The sequence below is a fragment of the Rissa tridactyla genome, chromosome 8, assembly GCF_028500815.1.
Source record: "Rissa tridactyla isolate bRisTri1 chromosome 8, bRisTri1.patW.cur.20221130, whole genome shotgun sequence".
In the NCBI taxonomy this organism is placed as follows: domain Eukaryota; kingdom Metazoa; phylum Chordata; class Aves; order Charadriiformes; family Laridae; genus Rissa; species Rissa tridactyla.
Genome location: NC_071473.1, coordinates 22,904,214 through 22,929,939, shown reverse-complemented (window position 1 = coordinate 22,929,939; position 25,726 = coordinate 22,904,214). Strand labels below are relative to the sequence as shown.

Genomic DNA, 25,726 nt, shown 5'->3' with positions numbered 1-25,726 from the left:
CGTCGCCTAGCAACGGCCGGAAGTGAGGGCCCGCGCTTCCGGGGCACGTCGCCGGCCAATCGACGCGGCGCTGGGAGAGAAGCCGCGGGAACAGGGAGGGGCGGGGAAAGCGCGAGCAGGCGGTGCTCTGATTGGACGAGGCGGCTGTCAATGCTGCCGGCGGGGCCCCGCCTTCTCCCGCTGGGGTCGGGGAGCGCGGCCTGCTGCCGCCGCGCAGCTTGTCATGGCGGCGATGAAGGGGGTCGCCGTGAATGGCGCTCCTTGAGGGGAGCAGCCGGGACCAGACGCCATCCCTGCGTCCGGAGGGGGCCCGTGCTCCTGCTGCAGCACCCCCCGAGCCCCGCACACCTGGGGCTGGTGGTGCCCGGGGCTTGCGGTGGCGTCCCTGTTGCCAGCACTGTGTCTTGCCAGGCTGTGGTGCCCCACACGGCTCCCTCAGAGCCGCTCACAGGCTGCTTCCAGGAGAAGACGCACGAGGTGCTTGCTTTTGTTGAACGTAGCCCTCGCAGTCACAAAGAGGTTGGCTTGGAGCAGTCTTCCTGGATTCTAAAACTGTGCCCTGGGTTAATTTGCCAATGGCACGAACAGCCTGTTGGCGCGTAGCAGCAGGAAGAGTTTTCTGGGATCAAATATTTACAAATAACTGCATTCGTTGTTGGCGTGCGCGCTCCTCGTACAGCCAGTAGCTGAGTACTGCCTTCAGTGATTCAAAGGGCTGGAAGCAAGGAAGTGAATCTCACGTTGCTCTGTGTGTGTAACACATTCACGGATGGGATGCGACTAAGAGCACTAACGAGGACAGTGAAATAATGGCAAGGATTTAGCAGACACTAATTGACTTTTATTGGGGCTCTGGCAGTTACACCTGGAGCAAGAGAACTAGACTAAATCTACAAGTTGTAATGGGGTAGGGAGACCTAGAAAGCAGAAATACAGAAAAGGAAGCAGGGCAGGCAGGGGAGGGCAGTTTGTGCCTGTCCTTACGTAACGGAGGAGTTTGCCGTCAGTGAAGAGCGATGCACTGCGGGATTACATGTGCAGAGATGCAGGAAAAATAAGGAAGGTAAAAAACCCCACCATCGCCCTTAAATTAAACACGCCATTCAGAAAGACAGTGACAGAACTGTAGTTCAGAGAAGGCAGCGCAATACGTGAGGGTGTGAGATTAGACAGCAAACAAATCCTCTGGGGCCTGGTGACATTTGCATATAAGGAAACACGAAAGCCACATGGCAAAGAGTCAGGCATCCCCGAAAGTTGCAGCTAAGCGCCCCCTGTGCCCCGAGGAAAGTCCCGGTGCTGCCTGGGGCACAGGGACCTTTCTGCAAGATTGGGGGAGAACCGAGAGCAGAACGTGGCCGTGAGCAACGGAAATCCCACAGGAGTGAGCACCATCAGGGAGACGGGGATGAAATTAAGGCTGGATATTTCAGTGTAGGGTGAGCAGCAGGAAGATATTAACGGCTGATGATGTGGCAGGACACACGGGAATATTTTGTGCCCAGATGTGTGCCACCTCACGTGCTTGGCCGTGCTGTATGCTGTCCTCCGCTCTCTCTCCCTCTCTTTAGAGCTCCCTGGCTTTCCTGGCTGTGAGGTGTATGGGTGTCAATCAAGGCAATATTTGGAAACAGTTTCTCTTATACCGCTATGGGGAATGATTCACACAACATCACTTATCAATACGGAACATGGTCTCTCTCTGCGGCAGAAGCCAGGCCAGGAGGAGACGGTCAATGACACGAACCTCTTTCCTCTCTAGTGTCCGTGCTTTGAACTGGAGGTAGAGGTGACATGGGCTCTTTGTAATTTCATCCTGTCATTTTGAATCACACCAGGATCCTTATCAGCAGGGTTTTTTTCAGACAACAGAAGGCATATTACTCTCAATGGCATTTCCTTTTTAAAACAGCATTCTGTGCTTTGATCAACATGTAAAGGACAGATGAGGAGTTGGGTGCAGTTTGGTTCAATGTAAGAAGCCTCGGATATGAGAAAAAGGAAAGCATTTGCATAATACATAGCTCAGGGCACAGGAGTAGGGGCCAGTGCAGTCTACAAACATTCTAGCTACAGCAGAGGCAATATTTATGGAGGTACCTCAAAACTAGGTTAGAGAGAGACATGTCTGAACAGATTTCATATGCTGAAGTCTCCGGACTTGGAACAAAAGATGAAGTTGCTTTGCATAGCATGTTAGTGACTGGCGGTTAGGAAGAAGGGTGTGTAAAATTCTCCGGTAAGTTTTGAGGAAAGATGCCACCTAAAACAAACTGGGACTTGGATTTGATTCACTTCCAGTTTACAGCCCTGGCCTGGTTTTGAAAGAGCCGTTAATCTGATCTTTACAAGTTCTCCTTTTGTTCTGTATACTTAAGCCTTGAACATCCTTAGCTTGTACCCCTTGAGGGCCCATCAAGAGGCGTTTACTTATCCTTCCCTCAAGTGTGTCTGCTTTTGCCACGTGTCAAGCGTCTGGTTTAGAAGGGCAACTGGAGATGATGGGCATCCTGCAGAGATGCTCAGCTCTGGGGTGGACGGACAGCGCAGCCTGAAACAGCTTCAGCAGGGCAGAGGTTTTGATCTGTCCCCGGGCAGGGCAGCAGAGAGATCAGGCAGGAGGAGAACCAAATAACCCGGAGGACAGAGGTGCTGAGGGGGTTTTGCCATTCAGATATGGGTGTGTTGCTGTGGGGGTAAGAAAGCAGAGCTGTGAAGGCGGTGTGCACAGGAGCCATGCCCTCGATTAGTGTATGGAAACTGGCACAGGGCCGTGGGAATCCACTGGAATTCATCCCCGCAGGAAGTCCTCATCCGCATATAGCACTTCCCGCCCTGGCACTGGCCGTGCGTGGTGCCATGTTCCTGTGCCACAAGCCGCAGTCCGCGGGGGCATGGTTGGAGGGGAATTGGGAGCGGCGGGCAGAGAGGGACCGCACCTTCCCAGGAGATCCTCTCTCACGCTCTGCGTGATGCGATCTGGGACATGGGACCCCGTCTGGCAAACCTTTCCCATACCTGTTTCACTGTATTGAAGTGGGAAGTTAAAAACCTCACTGAAATTTAGGGTCCTATGAACAGGGCTGGGAGGAACCTTAGGGCATCGCTTAGGCCATCCCCTGCCCCAACGCAGGATCAGCTTTACTAAAAACTTTCTATACAGGAGCTGGCCTAGTGCATTTTTTTTTACATCTTCAGCAGTGGAGAGTCCTTACTCTCCCTAAACAACCTATTACCAGGACTTAACCATTCTCACACTTAGAAAATGTCCCTGAACGTCTATCCTGAATTGCGCTTGTTGCAATTTGAGCTGGCAACATTTTGTTGTAATCCCCATGGGTAAGAGAAACGTATTCCCTTCCTGTCTGTGGAAGCCTTTTATATATTTGGAAATAGTTATCATGTGTCCCTAACAGTCATCTCTTCCCCAGACTAAACGTGCACGGTTCCTGTGGTCCTTCTGCAAAGCCAGACCCCTGCTGTTCCTGAGACCCCACTGGAGTCTCTCCATCAGCCCTCACCTTTCTCGAAATATGGTACCCTGCCGCATTTGTACCCAGCAGAGGGTTAGCCACTGCCTCCTGCCTACGTTTATATGTCCCAGGTGGTTGTTTGCATTGACTCTGATGCACTGTACTCCCGGATCTTTGTCTCGAAAACGGCTAGCTAGCCAGCACGTTCCCACCTTGCATTTTCACAGATGATTACTCCTACCTAAGTGCAGGACTTGGCACTTGCCCGCATGGACTTGCACCCTACATTTTGCTGAGCCTTTTTCCATTTTGTCAAGAGCATTTTGACTTGGAATCCCGGCCTCCAGAGTGCCCGCAGCTCCTCTTAGATGGGTTCTGCTTGCCAAAGGTTTAATTTTTATTCTTGGTCTTGGGTCATTAATAAGCGTTCCTAAGTGCTGGGAGGATCAGGGTGGGGTGGGAGAGGGAGAGTGGGGAGCATAGAATGGGGGTGCTGCTGGGGACCCCCTTGGTGTGGTGCTGGAGGTTGATGGTGAGCGAGCAGAAGGGACAAACCAGCCCGGCGGGGAGAGGGAGCGCGGCCGCATCGCCTTTGTCCCCGGGCGGGCGAGCGGCGGCGGCGAGGTGCGGGCCCATGTGGCCACCGCGCCGCGCCGTGCCGTGCCGCGTCGCGTCGCGTCGTGCCGCCCGCCGGAGCATGTGCAGCTGCGGCAGGCACCTGGCAGGGAGCCGCAGCGGCGGGGATGTGAACCAGGCGGGGAGGAAGGCCCTTGACTCATCAGATAAATCCAGCCCCGCACGGAGAGCGAAGGCGGAGGAGGAGGCAGCGAGGTGGCGGCGCTGCTGCTAGGAGGGGAGGATGGCGGGGGACAGCGAGCAGAGGCTGGAGGAGCACGGGCAGCCCAGCGGCGGCGAGCCCTTCCTCATCGGGGTCAGCGGCGGCACGGCTAGCGGAAAGGTGCGGGGGGCTTTCGCGGCGGGGTCTGGGATGGGATGGGATTGGATTGGGGGGAGCCCGGAGCCTTTCCCCGCCGCTCACCCCCCCCGCCTCCCACCGGCGCCGGGCGCGGCGGCCACATGGCAGCGCGGCGGGTCCGAGAGGCCGCCCCGCCACGTGCGCGGCCCCGGGGACCGGCCGGGCCGTGCCGGGGGAGGCGGCCCCGGGACCGGGCGGGCTCGCTGCCCCGGCGGCTCCGGGAAGGACGAGCACGCCGGAGGGTGCGGGGCCGCCGAGGCCTCTGCCCGGCCAGCGGCTGCGGGAGCCCCAGGGACACGTGGAGGGGGGGGGCTGTGCGGTGTGGGCGCAGGCTTTACCCCCCCCCCGCCCCGGACCGGGACCCCGCTCCCCTCCGCCGCGCCGCGGGGGGGGCAGCGGGCAGGGCTGGGGGCTGCGCGGGGCGTGGGCGGCCCCGGCCCGGCCGGCATGGAGGTGGCATCCCCCCCCCTCCCCTTCCCGCAAAATCCTCCCTCCCGTGGCTTTAAGAAGCGCCTTCTCTCTGTCACCCTTTCGCTCGCAGTGTCCCCCAAGGGCTGCTCGCCCCGCGGTGGTGCGATGCAATTATTTAATATCTTTTTAAATGGTTTCGGTCGTGCATTGCGGGGGGTGGGGGAATATGGTGTGTGCGTACCCTTTTGTGGCCAACTTTGGGGTAAGCAGGAGGGGAAATCCTGCAGTAAATGCTGACTCACAGCGGCAGAACGACCTCCGCGCTGCGCCCGGGAGGGGACGGTCCTTGGCAGCGGCAGGTAGGAGCGGGGCGGGGGGCTGCGGGCCGGGGGCAGCCGCGCCGGCCGCCCTTAATGCGGGCTTTCTCTGGAGGGCTGCTACACCCAAACTGCAGCGCAGGGCAGCTCCGGCAACGTCACGGGTATTTATTTTTAATGTTTTTATTTAGTTATTTCGTACAGTAGGTTTTTCTTTAGGTAGGTTGCTTTCTATCCTAATATGAAAAGAAAATTACTTTTTTTTTTTTTTCTTATTTAAGATCAGTAAAACTAGATCCACGGCTACTCATCTCTCCTGTGCAGGGTAGCACAGACATTCTACCTGCGTTTTTAAGAGCCATGGAGATTTGGAGAGCATGGATTAGAGAGCATGAATAGATTTGGAAGTAGCAATATCTTTGAAATATTGCTTGCTAAGGAAACTGAATGTGCGGCGTCACGGGAGGAAGACAGAGCCTATATCTCCAGGTTGATTCGTGTTTGGAGGGGGGCCCTTTTTCTTTTGAGGGGCAGCATAACCCATCTGCTGCACCTCAGCCTGTAATAACAGTGTTTTAAGAATGTGTCTCTAAGTAGCCTATTGATTCTTGGATCACTGTTGCTACTGCAAGGGGGAAAAATCCAGATATAACAGGGGAAGGATGGTGAGAGAGGATGCAATCTCCTCCACTGGGAACCAAAGCTGGATCATTCCTGCAGTACGGCTCCTGGTGACTCAAACACACTGGGTTTGTTGGCTCTCTGATGCCTGGGTCTGTCTCTCTGTAGCTGTCCCAATAACATTGTGTCTGATGCTGCTGCTGAACTGTTATGTCTCTGAACACTCTGGCCCGAAAGGTAAAAGCAGTGATTACAGTACAATACGCCACAGTTGTTCTCAACTTCAAAGTGAAAATGCTTAGTAGCAGCAGGCTGCCTTAGAAAAAAAAATAGGGAAATGGTTCTTTCTAGCAAAGGAGATGTACTAACTGGCTTTTCCTGTCTCTCAGCTTTGATTTCCCCCCCTCCAGTGATAGCTGGCTGCTAAAAACCTCTGTGCAGTGCTGCCTGTTGAAGGGAATCCAGCAGATCAGTACAGAGTTTGTGGGGAAAGGCTGCAAGAAATATGCTGGCAAAAAAAAAAAAGCTTCCTCAAGGTGAAGCAACAGGAGAAAAAAGGACCTGGGGCTTGTGCACACAGACCCTCAAATCCACATTTGATGCAGCTGCAAGGCCAGGGTGCAGTGGGGCTGTCCCCTGTCTGGCTAGTGAGAGTGCCCTGAGCCAGGCGATGCCGAGTGCCGCAGCACGCTCTGGGAAAGCAGCGGTGGGGCTGGTGCAGTTTGCTCAGCTAAGGGCTCGCCTGCAGCTAAAATCCAGCCCAGGGACTGCCGTGCCGGTGTGCTGGCTCTGGGTGAAAACAAAATGCTTCTAGAGGGAAAGCGATGCAGGCACCTTTCCCACTGGGAAAGCGGCAAATCCATCCGACTCGCCTTCACACCAATTGAGGGTTGTTGTCATAACACACCCCTTTGGCAGGACACCAGCCCGAAGATAACGGAGGGCACTTGCCTTCCAAGGGCCCCCCCGGCTCCTCCCACTCCTGCTTTTGTTGAGTCTAAGATGGGGAAAAAGGATCCATGTCGTCCCCCCATCCCACTCGATGTACCAGCACAGTCAGGCTGTGGAAGGAAGGGATCCTGTTTGTAGCGTGCCACAACTTGTTGTGTCGCATGGTGCCCTGGGGAAGCTGGCATCTGGAGCGGCCAGCCTTCCCCGAAGAGCCGGGGGGGGAAGTGTTTGGCTGGTATTTCTTAAAGGCAAATTGGTGAGAACTCAAATTCAAAGGCTGACTGCTGTTCCCTAGTGAGCAAAAGAGGCTTGAGCAACTTTCAGTACTCAAATAGGAGGTGGAAACATGAGCGCTGTCCTGGTTTTGGCTCATAAAAGAAATCCGGGCTGTGTTAGGAGCAAAACTGGGAGCCGCAGAGGTCCTGGGCAGGCTGTGATGATGCAGCCTCTAGAAGGGCAGTGCCAGCCTCATGGTGGCTGTTTTGTGTTGGCTCAGCTGGGACAGGCTCTTCACAAAGGCTTGCTGGGAGGCAGCATTTCTCCCACCGTCCCCCAAAATCCAAGCACTGTGCAGTCTGAGCAAAGCTTGCTGCCATCTCCTGATGTGGAGGAGATGACGTAGCATTAAGACCCTCTCCTGTGCCAAAGCCAGAGAGAACTGCAACCGCCTCGTTTCCTCAGAGGGATTCCCAAGGCTCGTTGTAGCATTTTCTTTAATCCTAAGTGCTCTGCTAAAGCTCTTGTTTCCGTTTTATATCCATGGTCTTGGTGCTAACAGCTTCTTCCCTCCTTCTTGCAAGAGATTCCTGACTACCAAGGACTGCAGCATGCAAGGCAGGTAGCCAGGCTGAGGGCTGGAGGAAAGTTCAGCAAACTGGCTACTGGGATGAGCTGGGAAGTGCTGGGATACCTCCTTAAGCTCTTCATGTATCCTTACTTCAGCTTAGCTCCTGGGATCCCTCAGCTCTGCTGGCAGTGCTGGAGTGGCTCGCTCCCAGCAGCAGTGGAAGCATCTGGTGCTGGGGTGGTTGCAGGGGTGGGGAGAGCTCTTCAAGCATTTATTGCTTGTCCCCACGTGCCACAAAGCGAGGTGCTGATTGCTACCTTCCAACGGGAGGTTGTAAGAGAAGACAGATTTACAAAGGGCTGAACACTTTCATTGGATGCCTGGCTAATGAGGGATGAATATGGGTGCCATCATGGCCCAGTGGCTGCACCTTCTGGATCTTGAGTTGGTACGTAAAGTTGGAAACGTCTGTTTGAACAGGCAGCCTGAGAATTTCCAGATTGCAGAGCACCAAGATTGCAGCGTGTGTTCGGCCAGGTGTATTCTTCACTGTTAATCCCTTAGGCACTTCTGCTTTAAACACCAAAAACGCTGTCTGAGGCTGAGCTGGCTGCCTAGAAGAGTGAGCTAGCCAGGAGGCTGAAGAAGGCCACCCACCAGCCAGGGTGGGACAGCCAGCATGTTGGTCCCCAGGGCAGCAGTGTCCTCAGCTGCAGCACGTCTCCGCATGAGGCAGTTCCCTCCCCACACGGGGCTTCTTGTGTTACAGAGCTCAGTCCCCTACAGTAGCAAGGGCTGAGGTCCCCCACAGCAGTCTGGGGAGTCATTGCCACCGTGTCACCACCTGGATGCCAGACAAGGAAGCCCGGGGGAGACCTGGGGGGAGCCACGGGAGGGGGACTAGCAGGGATTGCAGCAGTCCTGTGTCGGTTCGGCACCATTTCCTGGTGACGTTCATTCCGTGGCTGGCAGGAGCCCTAAATCACAAGGTTTGACTTGTTAAACACTGGTGTCAATGTGCGCTCGAGACTCGTCAGACTTTCTAGTTGAACATTATTTTGTGCCAGCTCCCGATCAGACTGATACACAGGACGTTTTGATGGGTCAGCCCTTTCCTGTTACTGATTGAATATATGCGAGTTCATTATGGAGCCTGCTTACCATAGTCCCATGAGCTCAGCCAGCTCCAGGCTATGGAGTTTGCAGCAGGGGCTCGAGAAAAATATCCTGCGTCTAAAACCAGTGGATGGGGAGGGATTGTGCTAAGGGGTTTGTTTTCTTCCGCACATGTAATCTGTGTTCAGATCCTCTGTGTTTGTGCATGCCTGTTTACGTTCCAGCCCAGGACTGCTGATCACATGCCCAGTATTCCAGGGTAAGTGAACAGAAACCTGGCTATCCCAGTCCCAAACTGGTTAGCCTGCCTCTCACAAAGGGAAAGGCAGGAATGGTGAACCTGCCTGGGAAAGCTCTGGGTGGAGGCCCAGGCTTTTGGTACAAGAATAGCAAGTTTCCAGTCCCAGTGCTGCTGTACGGATGTGCTCCATTAGGACTGGAAAGGATTGCGTGGGTCATGAACTAGGTCTCTGCAGTCGCAGGCAGACATTTAATAGATGCTCTGGGACCCTTCCCAATTTGGTATCTGTTCTGTGTGTCACCCTAGTCCAGCAAGCACTTCCTAATACCCTATAATTAATATAACCTTACAAGAAGAGACCAAAATCCACAACTAGTGTGCTGCTGGAGATGAGCTGGAGAGAAGCAGGAGTGCTACAGCTCCTGATTTCAAAGACCCAATTGAGTAAAAGTCCCCTGCGATGCCTGGAAAGGGAACCATGCTACAGGGGACATCAGAGAAACGCAACAAGTAATCCCGGTGGTCCTTGATGTGATCTTAGGGAAAATCCTGCCAGATCCCAAAACCGGAGGCTATTTTATCCACAAGCATGTGATGAGGACAGCTCGGCCAGGCTCCTGTGGATGCAAAGCTCTCGACAGCCCTTGCCAAGCCTGTTCACATCCAGATCCTAGAGGAAGGGGGTCATGGCAGCGGCGTCTGTGGATGTAACCTCTGGGCTTCTCTCCTTGGTGGGAGGTGGGATGTGAGTGCTGTAGTCTCTCCTTGCTTCTGGCTATAGCATTTGTTGTGGGCCAAGGGCATTGCTCTGCTGGGCAGGACTGTCCTCATGGTAAGCAGCGTCTTGGCTCAGGGCAAGCAGCCTGCAGCGGTGGCAGAAGTCTGTACCTCTCTTCCTTCTATGCTAGAGCCCAGCACATGTCTCCCCTGGTCGGTCTTGCTTCTGGCGCAGCCCTTCACCCTTTACCTGCTCCTGAGCAGACTGGCAGCTTCAGTACTTCTTTAGGGCTGAAATCACTTTATCTGGCGTAAGTCACTTTTGCTAGGTGTCTAGTCTCGGGTCCTTGGGAGGATGGGAGGTCCTCCCTGCTGCTGTATCGGGAGCCTAATGAGCAGCTCGGTGTAGAGATCCCTCTACAGTGCCAGGCTCCCTGGGGATGGATGGACTGCTCTGAGAGAGTGGGTTTTAGCATATCCACATGCACAAGGCTTATGGTTTCCTCCTAGCCCAGGACAGAAGTACCTGTACTGCCCCATCTGCCACAGCAAACCCAAGGCTGAAAGCATCCTGGTATCCTGCCTGGTACCTTGAGATGGTGGTTGTCCATCAGCTTCCTCTCTAATACCCATCTGAAGTTGTAAATCACTGGCTGATCAGAGCTACCCAAGAGGGACTGTGGGATAATCTGCATAGTAATATTGGGGAATTAGGCAACTCCTAAAGAATATCTGAGCAGCCGGCTATAGGCCATGAGTGAATATGAATTAAATATGTAATGTAATTAATATCTTTCAAATAAATGTCAGGGGTAGAGCTCTGAACACCCGTCGGTTGAGTTTCTTCGCCTGTGCACCACCTCTTTCCTTTTGGGAAAATGTGCAGGAGTTCTTCCCCAGGTGCCCTCTGCGTCTTCCCCTCCCAGCAGAATAAAGCTGTACTTCTTCCTTAAACACTGGTTATTTGTGTGCTGGGTTCAGAGGAGGAATCCTGCAAGGGGAGCTGCAGCTGCTTCTGTGCGGCAATAACATCTCTCTAAGCTCCTTCCTTGCGTTGTGGTGTGCGGATGCCTCCCTCCCCGCCGTCTCTGTGTGGTGTGGGTTGGTTTGTGCAGCTTTCCCAGGGAGCAGCTCAAGCGCAGACCCTGGGGGAATGCAGCTCAGTGGGTCACAGCCAGTCTGCTCCAACCTGCAGCCGAGTTCCCCTCGCTGCAGCGTGTGGAAAGTCCTGAACAATGGCAGAGAGGCTGGGGCTCCCTGCCTGCACGCTCAGAAAGTCCTGCACGGCTTTCATGTGGCTAATATGGGAAAGGTCCGCTTGGCAACCACGGAGGCTCGGAGGCTGCTGCCTCTTATCTATATTTAGTTTTAAACAAGTTCTGGAGGAGGGGAAGGCTCTTGCTTGAGAAAGCGTCCTGTTGCCGGCAGTGCACTGCAGCTGAATCACCATCAGCGTTTGCTTTGGGTCGTGGCGAGGTGTGCATGGACAATGTGGATCTAGGGAAGGGGCTGAGCGGAGGTGAGAAGCCCTGTCATGCCTCTCATCTTCCCATAGATAGGACATATCACACAGGGCAGACCTACTGATGGGGCCCAAATCCCGGAGTTTCTGGGCTGGGATTCATCTCTAGCATCATGTCATCTTCCTCAAGTCATCCTCCATTTGCCTCTGCAGCCCTGGGTTTCTCAGAGAAGAAACAATTGTCATCTTCTCCCCTGGGAGAAGCAGTTAGGAATTGGCAAAGGAAGGAATCTGAGCCCACGTTGTACCTTCAAGTGGGTGCTGAGCGCGTGTGTCAGTACCACGTGTCCCCTGGGTTACCGTGCATCCAGGCTGGTCGCACCCCGGCACGGTACTTCGCAGTCGTGCTTTGGTTTTGGTCTGTGTGGGCATCTGGGCAGGCCTCCCCGGAGCCTAACTGCTATCATTTCCAGTTGATAGCGGATTTTTCACACCTCAGATTAACACCAGTCACACGTATGTATGCAGTGCTGGTCTGGGAGAAGGGGGTTTAAGCAGGGGACATGCGTCATTCATTTGGACAACGCTTCCTGAGGCTGGGAGTTTCTGTTCCCACTGTGTAGGGGATTTTGTAACCTCCGTGTTTCTGGTTTTTCTTCCTCCTTAACATAGGGTGTTTATTGACCGTGGGGGAAAACTGCCTGTCCAGCTGTAGGAGATATTCAGACAGGCATCAGGGAATGCCCCTCGTGAACCGTTCTTGTTTCCATCACAAATGATTGTGAGGAAAGGAAAAACCTTCTTCACTTAGACCTTGTCGAGGTTTGCTGCCCCATTAAGGCAAACTGAATGCAACCCTCGGGTCGGAGGAACGTGCCATGTCACCTGATGTCCTTATGTCCCGCTGCACTTATGCAGGTATAATGTGTGAGCAGTGCCCTGGCCCACATCTTCTGCCTTTTGTGGGACCAAGGTGACACATGTGCCTCTTAGCAGAGCCCAGAGGTGACATCCCTGCCCACCCCGGCAACACGGTATGCTAAACCTGAGCTCGGTCCTGAGAGCAGGATATCCTTGTGATCATCTTTCTCCATCACTTCTGATAGCTGTCCAAAGCCCACCAGAGAAAAGGGAAGGGTCTGTAGCATCTGCCTGGATGCTTTCGCAAGAGGCATTTGCCACCCCAGAGCACTGGATGGTAAACGCAGCCAGGAGACGCTCCGGTCCTCGTCCTGGGCCCCAGTGGGAGGACGTGTTCCTGTTTCCAGCTGCCGAGGGCTACTTTCTCCTTGGGATTTTCTCACCATTGGGTGTCTCGAGTTGTGGGGTATGGAACAGGAAGGTGATTTTCAGAGCTGATGAGGACTCTTTTCTCCACTTTTCAGGATCAGTAGACCAGAGATTAGTGTGCATAAGGCAGAAGAAAGATTGGCAGGAATTATCTGATGCCCTCAAATGATTTTATTGTCCATCCATGTGCTGAGGTCCAAGGGGAGAGCGTGAGTGCAATTGGTGTGCTGCTTCCATTGATCCAAAATAAAGGAGCCCTGCTCCCTCCCCTGGGCTGGGGAAAGCAGTTTCTGATGCAGATCCGTATGGAGCTGTTGATCTACAGGCTGGGGATCTGTCTGGGTGGCTGTGCTGGAAGGTGGTTTGTTCCTAATTGCAAAGGACCTGGGAAGCTTGGTGTCCTTGGCAGCTGTGGCCAAGGCTGAACCCTTCTGCACTGCATCTCCTCACTGCACGGACAGCACGGAAAGGCAGCAGCGTCCGGGGGAGGGAGCAGGGAGGAAAAGTGGAGGAGAGGCACCGTGCACGCCCTGTTTTTGCGAAACCTATGGGATACAGCTGGATAAGCAACAGAGCTGACGCAGGCTGGAGAAGGATGTGGGGAGTGGGAAAACAGAGGAAACGGAGAATGGGTTCCGGGTTTGTGTTTGCACGTGCCGAAGGGCGAGTGACTGGCACTGGCTTGCAGTGCTTTGTTCTGGGTGGTAGCAGCTTGCTGCAGGGCAGGGCTGCCGATGTGGCTCGGGAGGCACGACTTGCCATCTGTGAGAGGCAGGAGAAGAAGGTGGGATGCTCGGCGGAGACCCCATCCCTGACCCAAAACCCCAAACTTGTGCCCGGGGCCACAAGGACTGCTGTTGGGCAGCCCGAGCCGGTTTGCTCTGCAGCAGTGCTGTGTGTGGAGGCTCTCCAGCCGGGCTGGGACTGACTCACAGCACAGCGGTCACAGCCAAGTCAGGTCAGCCTGGCCTGGAGGGGAAGAGACAGTCTCTGGGGACAGGAATGCCGTCAAATCTTCCAGCTTCTCAGGCAAACAGCCTTGCCCTCTGCCTGCTGGGGTGACCTCCTCTGCCAGGCATGCCTTCCCCGCCCTGTTCCCTTCACCACTGCTGTCTTCAGCTCTGCGTCTCTAGGTTGCCAGCCAGGTACGGAGCAGATGGTTGAGCCAGCAGGGAGCTGGGAACATGGAAAGAGCCACAGGCAGGCTGGGGCAAGCAAACCTCTCTTTGCAAAGCAGAGGGCTCAGCGGAGAATATTTGTGGTGATCGAGGCCAGGAGTGGCTCAGCTGGGCATCTGCAGCAAGCGTGATTCACAGGAGGCGAAACAGCTTAGTTTGGCACCAGGTGCACCCCCTTTCTCCCCAAACAGTAGATGCTGTGGGGCTGATGCGCAGGGCTCCTGCAGGCAGCAGAGCACTCCCCCGCCGGCCTGACCTTGGCTCTCGCTGGCCGGAGCAGGCGTGTTGACTGCCAGTTAGTGATGCAGTTGACACCGCTGTGCTGCACAGCAGCCAAGGACTCATATAACTAAGGAGAAGGGACTGAAGCAGGCTTTGGGATTTGCCCCCTAAGCTGTGCTCTGATTTGTGTTGCAATGGCAGGGTCCAGCGTGACCCTTGGCTATGCAGCCAGTGCCTGCTGCGGTGCCAGCAGAGTTGATGCCGGCCACCGGCACCCAGCCCTCTCCATGAGGGGTGTGAGGTGCCGGTCCCTGAGCCAGCAGCGCTCGTGGGGATCTTGCACTGGCAGTCAGAGCCACGTGGCTTTTCAGCTGCTGGCTCCGCAGTGCCCTCAGCCTCGCTGTGCCAAGAGGCACCAGGATATGCTCGCAGCTGCTCCTCCCAGCCCTGGCAGTTGTGGCAGAGATCCCTGATAAAGTCCTAGGGCTCTCTTCCTAGTTTCCTTTCATCCTGGGCTTTGTTTAGGGCATGAAAGCAACCTGGCTCTCCCTCTCTGAGGACTCTGTCCCTCCTTGCGCGTGCTGTGGTGGGGTTTCTGGGCTGGAGCAGGGCTGGAGGAACCAAGGCACTGAGGCTGCCGCCCAGGGAGGAGGCTCAGCCCTGGTGCCGCACGCAGCTCTGCTCCCTGGGGAGCTGCTGGGCAGGCGGGAGCTGGCTGCGGGGGCCCTGGGGGTGCGGCTGAACGCAGGCAGCAGCCGGCTGGTTTCCTGCTGCCATTTGTGCCCAGAATAGGAGCTGCGGGCAGGCCACAGGGATGGAGGAGAGGGAAGCAGGGAGCAAGCTTGGTGCTGCTTTCACACCGAAGGGCCCCACGGCAATGCCTCTGGAGCGCTTTTCCCTCAGTGGCTTTGGGCTGTGCCTTTGAGGGGACCATGAACTCTCGGCTGGAGGTCCAGCAAGCAGGGACCCCATGCACCCAGGAATGGCTGTTACCTGAAGACACTCCCTGTGCGGCTCAGACACCGCTTGCTGCTGACTTGCCTCTTTTGCTGTTCCTTTCCCAGTCCTCAGTATGCTCCAAGATCGTCCAGCTGCTGGGCCAGAACGAGGTGGACTACCGCCAGAAGCAGGTGGTGATCGTGAGCCAAGACAGCTTCTACAGGGTCCTCACCTCAGAGCAGAAATCCAAAGCACTCAAAGGCCAGTTCAATTTTGACCACCCAGGTGAATGGAGAACAGAATCGGGGCTCTGCCACACAGTGGGGGGGGTGAGGGCTGGAGTGGGACCCCCTGCTCCACCAGCAAAGAGCCTTGCGTGGACTTTGGGACTCTTGGGGCAGGAATGAGAGGCTTAGTTAAGCTCTTGTAGAGCTGGGTGCATCCCTGGCAGGGTGGCTGGGGGCCACCTGTGTCCCCTGCACTATGGCCTCTCCCTCTCTTGGGAAAGAAACTGCCTTTGTGGTGGAGTATTAGGGATACGAAAGGGCAGGTTGTGAACCCTCAAACTCCTTAAGACTGCAAAAACATCCCCCAGTTTGAAAACCTTTCTGGTGCAGCTGGATCGGGACCAGGGAGATCTGGCCTGGCACAGCCCCCTGAAGCCAGCAGGTCTGTCTCCCTCCTTCAAGGAGGGAACCGTCTTGTGCAGCTGCTCTGCAAACCCCTCCACCAAGGGGCCCATGCCCTCTTGCTACAACAGGGCCTCTTTGAACCATCTGCGGCTTTGGTGGGGAAATTCCAGAGCCGCTGTCCCTTCGTCCCCCACGAGGACAATGGCTGGAGGCAGCAAGCACCAAGCAAACAGAGCCCTGTCTGTCCGTTGACTTGAGCCTGAAACACTGCTCCAGTCTCTGCGAGGGCTGGAGCCCTGGAGGAGATGCCTTCCCGAGCCCGGGCTGTCGGCGCCACTGTACAAGGGTGGTATTGATCTCTGTGGGACAGATCCCGGGCTGGTGCAAAGCAGTGAAGACCCGAGGGCTGTGGGTGATCTAGGCCTTGCTACATGCATGGGAATGTGCAGGGCTGTCTTCCCAAGTCTGTGTATCTGTGTGTCCCCAGGGCGGGGTGCCAGTGTCTCTGACTAGGTTAAGCTCAGTATCTGGTGAGTGGGAGAGGTTGCAAAGCTGCCTCGGGTAACATTTCCTCTCTCCTCAGATGCCTTTGACAACGAGCTGATCGTGAAAACGCTCAAAGAGATCACGGAAGGGAAGACGGTCCAGATTCCTGTCTATGACTTTGTCTCCCACTCCAGGTCTAACAGCCGCTCCTGCCTTGCTGTGCCTCTGCTAACGCCCTGCGGCGCAGCACGCAGCCCTGCCAGCCCAAACTGCCTGCCCCTCCGCTTGCACCCACTCTTAGGCGCCTAACGGGCCAACAGAAAGTTTCAATCCTAGCTACTCCAGACCCCTTGGTTAGAGGATCCAGGGCAGATACAGGCGCAGTCTGAGGGTCTGGAAAGCTGCGCGGCCATACAGTGGCATCCAGCAACATACAGGCATCAGTGGAGGGCGGTTATGGCCCCCCTTTTCTTCCCCCATCCATGCTTTCTATCGCCATAAAGTCTGTGTTTGCAGCTTTAACGAGTGTTCCAGGCTCAAACAGCCCAGCACTGCCAGGAAAGGAGGAGGAGGACAGTTCTTGCTCTCGTAACTCTTCCCTTGCACGTGTTCAGCTTGTTTTTGCATGCCTGTGCTGGTCATGGATGGTGTGACCCTGCTCCATTTCACACAAAAGCGCTGTGGTGTCAGGGGGGGTGCTGCCTAGTTCCCAGGGGAGCAGAGCTGGCCCTTGCAGGTTCCTGTGGATCAAGCCCTGTGCATAGGCTTTCTGGGCTTTATGGCTTGGCACTTAACGCTTGCAAGCAGCAGCTGGCCAAGGTGGGGGGAGAAGGGCTAGTCTGCTTCCTGCTCTGCCGTTTGTCCTTCTAGGAAGCGTACGTATGCCTTGGATTCCCTCCACCGCGGTGGGGTAGGTCTGCCCTCTCCTTGGTCGTCCCCCTGGTGCAGCAGTGATGTCCCAGGGTTGGAGCAGTGCCTAGGAGCACTGCTGTTTCCCCCCACCTCTCTTAGCTTGTTTCCCCCCACCAGCATGTTTTGACTCTTCTTCCCTCTGCTAGGAAAGAGGAGACGGTGACTGTCTACCCTGCCGACGTGGTGCTCTTCGAAGGCATCCTGGCCTTCTACAGCCAGGAGGTGCGGGATCTCTTCCGCATGAAGCTCTTTGTGGACACGGACGCAGACACCCGGCTGTCCCGCAGAGGTGAGGCCTGAACACGTTTTGTGCAGCAGGGACAGAAACGTCACTTAACTGATCTGAGCAGCTGGTCATGGAGGCAGGTGACAGTGACCGGAACTGGAATTGGCACAAAGCTGTGCTGCTGCTAGCAAAGAGCCAGGGAGCTTTTCTTCCCCAGCACAGAATGTCACGTAGGGCAACTTATGGCAGTGGAGAGCACCTTGCTCCACGTCTGTTAGGATTCAGTGGGGGTTTTGCTGCCTTGTCTGGGATTCCTCCTTTGATGCCTGCAGCAGTGTGACTACCGAGCGTGCTGTGTCCTCACATGGCCCTGTGTCACCAGTCCTGTGCCATCAGCTGAATGGCAGCTACTGCTGGTCAGCAGGTGCCAGCAGGGAAGGGTGCAATGGGCAAGGCAAAGCATCTCCAGTGCTCCGAGGGTGGCATTTGCGGGTGTGGTTATCCATCGTGGATGATGCAGACAGGGAGTTTGGGTTTACATCTTGGTTTGTGCAAGTACAGCCAGTGCAGCGTGGAGCCTTGTTATGGTCCTTGGCACTGGGGTGATGGCTCTGGGGGCAAAGAGCCCTGGAAACCAGAATATCCCTCTCTAGGACTCCCCATGTCCCGCTGGCTCGGCTGTGGGTTGCCAGCTGACATAGGAGGGACTCCAGCTCTGCAGGGTCTGCATGGTTTGAGACGCAGTTCATTTCAAAGCAGCCTTTAGGAGTGGGGTCACTGATGTAGCACCTGAGTCTCCTGGATGACTAGGAAAGCATCTTGGCACTCCCGGGGCACAATTTAGTTCTGTTTGAGCTGTCTCTGCCTGCCTGGCTCTGACAGCCTTCATAGGGTGTTTGGGGATGCAGAAGATGACTTAGAGTAGAGGTCCTATCCACACCTCTGTGCTGTGATGAGAGGAGCGTGTCTCAGTGCGTCAGCCTGGGACTGCTTGTGAACATGGGACTGTTCCACTAAGCGATGGAACTGGTCTTGCCTGCCCTCCTGCTGTCAGACAGATACACAGCCTCCTCCGCTGTTGGGATGTCATCAGTGTTGATGAAGATTACGCATCCTTCTTGACCCTGCCCACTGTTCTTGCATGACTCATCCAGGGAGGTGACAGCACAGTCATTGCAGGGAGACGTATTAGCAGGTTACAGATACGCATTTGCAAGATCCCACAATGTGAGCCTTATCCCTTAAGCAGACTGTGCTTCACACCCAGCCATGGGGTAGCACACGTTTTTGGCAGTGCCCTATGCCACACTCTGGAGTGTGTGGTTCAGTCACTTCGTAGTTGGTACATAACTGTGAGATCAGGGCTTGAGAACTGGTTGAGAACCCATTAACTAAGAACCGAGAGCATCCAGCTGCCGACTACAGTACAGAGCTAAACCCTGTTGTGCTGCAGCTGTTGGACGGGGTCCTGAGCCACATGGGCCCAGCCGTTCTTGGGGTATTTCTCCCACCCCCCCATCAATCGCTAAATCCTTGCCAAGGGGCAGCTAGGCTGGGTGAGGTGCTGGTGTCTCCTTGTTAGGGCAACTTGTCCTCTTGATAGCGAACTGACCATTTGGCAGCCTCCTGGCCTGCCGTCAGCTATCGGTAGGACCACTGCAGCAGCAAATCTGTTTACTGTATGCCTCCCTGGCATTTCTGGGAAAGATGAGCCTGTGTGTGAGGTGCTGAAGGTATAATCATGGCCCTGGAACATAGCTGGAGGCATATTATAGCAAAAGTTGGGATCTTGCATTGCGACATGGCTCTGAGTCATCTTGGTCTCCCAGAAGTCCTGAAGAGTTGCGGCAATGGGTTTTTCAGCTGGGCAACAGCGGGAGATGAGATTCCTGGAAATGTAGCTGACAGCTCAGCTAATCAATAGTGCTGGGGTTCAGTACGTGCAACTTGCACTGACCCCTTCTCAGCACCTTTCCCGAGAATAACGCTGCTACCAGAGCGCAAGGGACAAGGTCTGTCGGGTGCCTCAAACGGCCTGATCTGTGCAAAGCTGATTCTGGCTGAGGTCCCTCGCTGCCCTGTTCTTGATCAGCTTCTGTAAAACAAAGACTAAGTCAGGTGCCATGCGTATGTTTCAGGCCTGATTTGAGTGATGTCTACCTGCTGGCTCTGGACAGGTGCCTATCCATCCTTGGGACATTTGTCTGCCCTGCAAGTAGAGGGTGATACCTCCAGACAGGGTGCCTGGTCTTAGTCTGGGTTGCTCTGGGGCCAGGTACAAGACAATGGGTGCTTGACTCGTGTTTGTGTGTGGGGCGAGTGCCTTGCTGTGGTCTGCCCTGGGAGCGGGCAGGAGTTTTGCCCTGTCAGGACCAGCCCCTGCAGCCTGGGCACTCGCCCTGTGCAGCTTGCAGGCCTCCCGCATGCCATCCTAGGCGGGGTGTGCTGCAAATACACCCTCACTGTGCTTCTTCCATGCCCCAGAGCGGCCAACAAACAGGGTGTGGGACCTGGGAAACAAAAGTCTCTCTGTTTTATTTTCCTTGCCTGTTTTTCTGTATTGTTTGAGCTGGGGCTTGCTCCTGCTCTCTGGAGAAGGCAAGGAGCTGGCTAGAGCGGCCTGGGCTGGGCTGAGCTGTTCGTAGAGCAGGCAGGGAGCTGGCACACATCTTGCTGTCAGCCCTTTCTACCCCCCGTCACCTCCTCTGCGCGGGGCTGCGAAAGGGCATGCTGTGAAGCTGCTGGCCGAGGGCAAACAGAGCCGCGGGGACGGTGCCAAACCAGCGCTGGGAGAACAGCACTGTCCTGGCCCTGCAAGCATATGGGCAACGGCTGCTGAGCAGGTCACGCAGGCTGGCAGTGCTGTGCCTTGGCTCTGCTTGGCACATGGAGAAGGCTCGCTCCAAACCCAGTGCCAGGTGCTAACATGCTGGGGAGAAGCCAGCCAGCCCCTTGGGGAGAGCCAAGAGCCGTCTGCTCCACCACAGGGCTATCTTGGCTTTTACCCGTGGATTGAATTCCTGCTGAACTGGGGCACTTGTCCACGCTGAAGTGGCTTCAGACCAGAGATGGCAATGACCCAAATACCTCGTGCAAACAGGGGGTAAGGCCCAAACAGCAGAACAAGCAGGAGGCCAGCTTGCTCTCCTGCCTCCTGGCTTTCTCCTGAGCTGATCTCCGCCAAGCACCCTCTCAGCCACTGCTTGTGGGAGCCTGCTTCGCCTTCCCATCCCACTCAGCTGGGGACAGCACAAGGAGCCTGGCAGAGATGGGTAGGTGGGCGAGTTTTAGTCTCCTCACCTCTGCAGACCTGAGTTTAATTGCGCCTTAATGTGTGTATGGGTGAACCCCCCTGCTTTTCTATTCTTTGGGCACCTCTGCACGGGGCTGACTGGGAAAATGCCCCATCCTTAGGCCAAGGGCAGGGCGGAGTGACAGGAGGGATCAAGGGCTGAGGCCGGGAACAGTCAGGACTAGGGTGGCACTGGTTACAGCTGGAATATGCTTGCAGAGCTGAGAAGGGAGGGAGGCCAAGAAAAGCCCTTGGTCAGGTCAGCCAGCCCCTTGGCTCCCGGGAAAGCCTGGAAGTGGGTTAAAAAGCATGTAGCTGGGCTGGGGTATGCTCGGACATGTGGGCAGCAATGTCCAGGAACAGAGACCTCAGGCAAAACACCCTGGTGGTTGGCCAAAGGCTGTACTGAAGGGAAGGGGGATGGAGTGATTCATGTCTCAGGTCCTGACTGTGCTTTACGTCTTCCCCGCAGTGCTACGAGACATCAGTGAGCGAGGCAGGGACCTTGAGCAGATCTTATCTCAGTACATCACCTTCGTTAAGCCTGCCTTCGAGGAGTTCTGTTTGCCAGTAAGTAAGGGGAGTGACACCCACTGGAGGCTGCCAAACATGCCTCATACCCTGCCCAGCTCCTCAGACAGGAGCATTTTGTGTCCCAGAGCTCAGGTCAGCCTGCCTTGCCTTGCTCCCTCCCTGTGGGTGATGGCAAAAATGGGGGTGCCAGTGCTGGCTGGGCAGGCTGAGATGGGGACTATTTTTACAGCCACCGCCTTCCTGGTGAGATCACCCTCCCTTATGGGAAGGCCGACACGGCAAGAGAAACCCCTCCCTGCACAGGGTCTGACAAACCAACACCAGGCAGCTCAGCCAGCCCGAGAGGGAAGATCCTTGGCTGCATCTAGGTGGGGAAGGGAAGATCCCTGCCCCCAGGCAGTGTTTGCAGTGTCTGCCTCCTGTTTTGGGCTGTCCCGCCTGCCCTTTTTCACCCTGCAGTGCCACAGGCTTCTTGCTGGGCGGATGCTTGGGAGAGCAGGGGAGCTCCTTCCTTCGCTCTGTGCTGTGGGATGTGGCCTTGCAGGTTGCATTTCCTGGCTGGTGAGAGGCCAAGGTGCAGAGCAGCCAGACCTCGCTTGGGGCCAGTGTTGCAAGGTCTGCCTGGAGAAAGGCAGTTACTTTGGGAGCTGATAGCCAAGACACAGCTCCCTAGCAGACAGGGACTTTGCATGTGTGAGACCACTGCAGTCCTGCAGAACTTGCAGGTGAAATAGCTTGTGTACAGGACTAGCCATTGCACACCTCTTCTGCCTCTCATGGAGAGGAGCCTGTGCATTGGTTTTCAAGGCTTTTCCAGCAGATGTGGTAGTTATATGAGGAATTTCTTTTTATTCTGGAGGAACTGGGCTAGCAGAGTCCTGCAACCTGGGAACTCCTGGCCAGCACCACAGGCAGGAATTGAACCTGTGCCTCCAGCCTCAGGAACATCTTTGTGCCTGTCTATGTGGCCAGCTTTGCCCTTTCCTGTAAGAGGGGCTGATTCTTTCTGTGCTACAAGAGCTTTTTGTGGTGCCTGAGCAGCACCCTTTTCTCTGTCTCACTCCGTTGTGGCTCTGGGGACCAAGGTCCAATTCCAGTGTAATCCCTGAAAGGCTTTTCCCAAGAGGCAGGTCCAGCTTGGTGGCTGCCCTCCTTGCAAATCCCCCGCAGCTTTGCAAAGCAGCAGATGCTGCATCAGTCTCTTCCATTGAAGAGTCTGTAGGAGGATGAAATGTGAAACAAGGAGGGTAGAAAACAACTGCTTTGTCCCTACCCACCAGCTTTGCAGTGGTCTGCTCACACTTCCCACCTGGTGGTGGGCTCAGCTGCAGAGCAATTGCATGTGGATGTCAAGCAGACTCAGCACCCAGTAGTCACTGTTATTCGACTCCTAAACCATCTCTGGGCCAGGTGGTCCAGCACTGAAGCAGTCCAACATGTCCTGGTGACTTTTGATATGGCTGGAGACACCTGGAGGTGTCAGATGACACCCTTCGCCAGCATGGGCTGGCTTGTTTACTGATGGTAGAGCTTGGCTGTCAGGAAGCTGATCAGCTGTAAAAGCTGACACAAATAGGTGAAGAAACTGAGACTGGCACCTGCAGGTGAAAATAGGTCAGGACTGGTGTCCCAAATCAGACCTTTTTTGCAAGCAATGCTGGTAGAAAATTCTCCCCACATCCCAAGCAGATCATATGGCTGTGCCCTGCATGTCCACGCGGCCCAGGCATGCCAGCTCTTGCTCTTGTACTAAGTCTGTCTGGATTCAGTGGGGAGGTTCTTCCCAAAAGCATCAGCTACTGGAGTCTTGCAGTTGTGAGGCACTTTAATTTCAGGTTTTGTTAGGGTGCCTCTTATTGCCTCTTAGTGGAATCTGTATGAGCTCATGAAAGTGGAGTCAAGGCGCAAAGCATGGCCCTCAAAACACAGAGCAGAAGACAAATAAGAGCATCCAAAATGTATTATCAGCAATGACATACCTCCCAGTGGGTTTGGGTTTGGAAAGGGGAGGGGAAAGAGCTTCCCAAGGGAGCAGGGACAATGCCCAAAGCCTGGTGGGTCTCCACTTCCCCTGTAATGCAGTGCTCTCTCTCTCCTTCCAGACCAAGAAGTATGCTGACGTGATCATTCCCAGAGGAGCAGATAATGAAGGTGAGTGGACCCAGACCCTGCCGTTATGTCCTGTCAGCTGGCTTTGGGCTGCTGCTCTTGCAGCGGAGTTCGGTAGGAGGTAGCAAGGCCTGCCATGGAGGTTGACTCAGGCCACTGCCACCCCAGAGTGCTGTTACCACACACACGCTGACGTGAGCCTCTCCCCTTTACTCCTGTCTGGAGCATTAGTGACTGGGAGTTTGTGCTCCTCTGATCGAGCCTGGGAGTCCATCTATGTGCAGTGCCTCCAGGTAAACTCCTGGTTCATCCCACGCAAAGGGAAATGTGGGTCTCCAAGGCCAGATGTGCAATTGGGACAGTCGGGTCTCTGTCTGGCTGGAATCAGCCTGACCATACTGGCTTGAGTGTGGGGTTCAGCTGGGGCAGAGGGATGAAGTCCCAGCAGGGCAGCTCCTCCCAGCAGGGTTGCAGTTCCCCACCATGCGATAGGAGGGGATAGGAGCAGAGGAGACAGGAGGGTCATCGGCTCTGGCTTGGCTCTAGTTTATCTGCGGTTATCCTAATGCAATCTCTCCCTTATGTCTTTCCCTCCTTTTTGCTCACAGTGGCCATAAACCTGATAGTGCAGCACATCCAGGACATTCTTAACGGAGGACTCAGCAAACGCCAGAGCAACGGCTATCTGAATGGCTACACTCCTCCCCGCCAGCGGCAGCCCTCAGAATCCAGCAGCCGGCCTCACTGACCCCGGGCGGCAGGCGTGAGGCTGGGGGTGGAGGGCGCTCGGGCCGTGCCACTGCCCCTCTGTACATACTGTCTGTTCATTTCCCCCCTTATCTATTTAAGAAACCAGACGGAGATGAATGCCTTTAATTTTGTATGTTGGAAATGCCGAATGAGAAGCAGCCGGCTGCTCGGGAGCCCGGACCGCCCACAGCTCCTGGCCTTGCTCAATAACTTCTCCAGCACGGAACCGGCTATAAATCTCTATAAATATAGAATTGCTCTATTTTTGTGTAAATGCAGAATAACGTAAAATTACTTGCCATAAGGTATTTGCCAGGCTCAGTGTTGCTGGGAGGGGGCTGGGAAGAGGGTCCTGGGAAATACTGGTGTCAGGCACTTCAAAGGCGATAAGGTAGGAAGAGCGTTCAACAACTGCTTTAGTATCGCAGTGGTCTCCATCCCAGGGAAACGGATGTGCTGTGGTGGAGGTGGCAGCTTGATGGTGGCATGGGTTTTGCAACTGGGCTGGGGTTGCTGCCTCCTGCCGTTGCTGTTCAGGGCCAAGCAGCCTGATTTTGGCTGGCAGGCACTGCACAATGCCACTGGGAGTTGGGAGAATGATACCTCCCCTGACTGTCTGCACCTCCAGGTCTCAGTCCCTCAACGGCATTCCTTTTTGTGTCTGACACCCCTTCCCACCACAGGCGTGGATCTGCTTTCACACCCTCCAGCAAGGACCTGGTAGGTGATGCTGGGTATGTGATCATATAAACATGGCAGCTTGCATCTTTAGCAGTCTCACTGCCTGGCTTGGGTGGGGACAGCACATGGATACCTTCAGCCCCTCTGGAGCTCTGTAGCCACATGTGTGGTAGGACTCCTAGCTGAGACCTAGGCTCGACCCTAAGCCTGGAGGTTGGCTTGCAGAAGGTCAGAGCTGTGTCTGTCATTCCTCACTTGGAACAGTTTTGCTCTTGGATGGGGGAATTTTGGGTCTGTAAGATACGGTTAAGGGAGAACTAGCTTATTCTGAAAGAAAGGGGCAATAGATGATGAAAGGCAGCTGCTGAGCAGCCTGTCTGAGGTGGGGCAGCAGTGTGTAGCAGTCCCTGGGCTGCCTAGCATCCCCATATGGGACATCCACAGGTCCCAGCTGGGTAGCATGAAACTGGATGTCCAGGAGTCCTCTGCTCCCCTTTTTCAGAGCATGCTCTTCCCTGGCCTGTGTCCCTTTCATTGCGTCCTGGTGGAGGACACTTATGCCCCTGCAGTATGTTGTCCCCAGGGAGTGCCCTCACTTGCCCAGGGTGAGAATTAGTCTCCCCTAACCTGGTAGTCCTGCAACAGCGGTGTCCCAGGAGAGCCTGGTGGGGTTGTACTTCAGGTCTGGGGATGCCTGGAGTGCAAGCCGGGGCAGCTGGGCTGGGGCAGGGGCTTGGTGGGAGCCGGGAAGGGGATGTGGTGGAGTGGTAGCCAGGAAAGATCCTTTGGCCCATGCTGCTGGGACTAACTCGACCCACTGAAAACAGTTTAATAGGCATGCCACGAAGCCTGGAGCAGGGACCCTTAGCCTTGCTGACTCTGATGATTTTTAAGTCTTTCCAGAGCATTGGCTTTGCTCTGCATGGTTAAAAGCTTAAGAGCTTAGAGACTCGATGCTCCATCACTCTCCAGCCCCATGTGAGCTGAGACAAGCTTTGATTTTTAACAAAGAGAACAAGAAAGGAAACACCTTCCCCAGTGACCGCTGCTGGGGCAAATTCATTCCCTCTTGATCTGTGATGGGGGCACACGGCAGCCCTTTATCCCCCTCCCTGTCTGCTGCAGACACTCCCCGAGGCATGTCAGCTTTGCCAAAATCAAGGGCTGGCACTGGCTAATTCTAGGTACAGCCATAGGCAGCGGGGACCAAAGCCCTGCAGAACTGGTGAGGCTTCTCAGGGCTTAAGCAGCCACGAAAGCCCTCAAGATGAAATATGGGCCTCCGCTCCCCTGTAAATAAAGACAGAACAACTGGATGCTGGTGTTTCTTGTCTCCTGTTTGGTGCTGTATTTCGCTGGCTGCAGTCCCAGTGTAGAAGCAGACTTGGCCAACATTGTTTTAG

General features: G+C 55.2%; 1 protein-coding gene across 1 annotated transcript; it reads left to right on the top strand.

Moving 5' to 3' along the window:
• Window positions 1–4,113: 4,113 nt before the first annotated feature.
• Window positions 4,114–23,916, top strand: UCK2 (uridine-cytidine kinase 2). The gene is made up of 7 exons (XM_054212748.1): window positions 4,114–4,431; window positions 14,827–14,986; window positions 15,917–16,013; window positions 16,878–17,020; window positions 20,722–20,819; window positions 22,886–22,934; window positions 23,501–23,916. The coding sequence occupies exons 1-7, from the start codon at window positions 4,333–4,335 to the stop codon at window positions 23,638–23,640; spliced, it is 786 nt and encodes a 261-aa protein (XP_054068723.1). The 5' UTR covers window positions 4,114–4,332; the 3' UTR covers window positions 23,641–23,916.
• The last annotated feature ends 1,810 nt before the right edge of the window (window positions 23,917–25,726 follow it).

Coding starts and splice junctions, on each gene's coding strand:
- UCK2 (XM_054212748.1), top strand. CDS start 4,333: ATGGCGGGGGACAGCGAGCAGAGGCTGGAGGAGCACGGGCAGCCCAGC. Junction 4,432..14,826: donor GCGGCACGGCTAGCGGAAAG/GTGCGGGGGGCT, acceptor TTCCTTTCCCAG/TCCTCAGTATGCTCCAAGAT. Junction 17,021..20,721: donor CACCCGGCTGTCCCGCAGAG/GTGAGGCCTGAA, acceptor TCTTCCCCGCAG/TGCTACGAGACATCAGTGAG.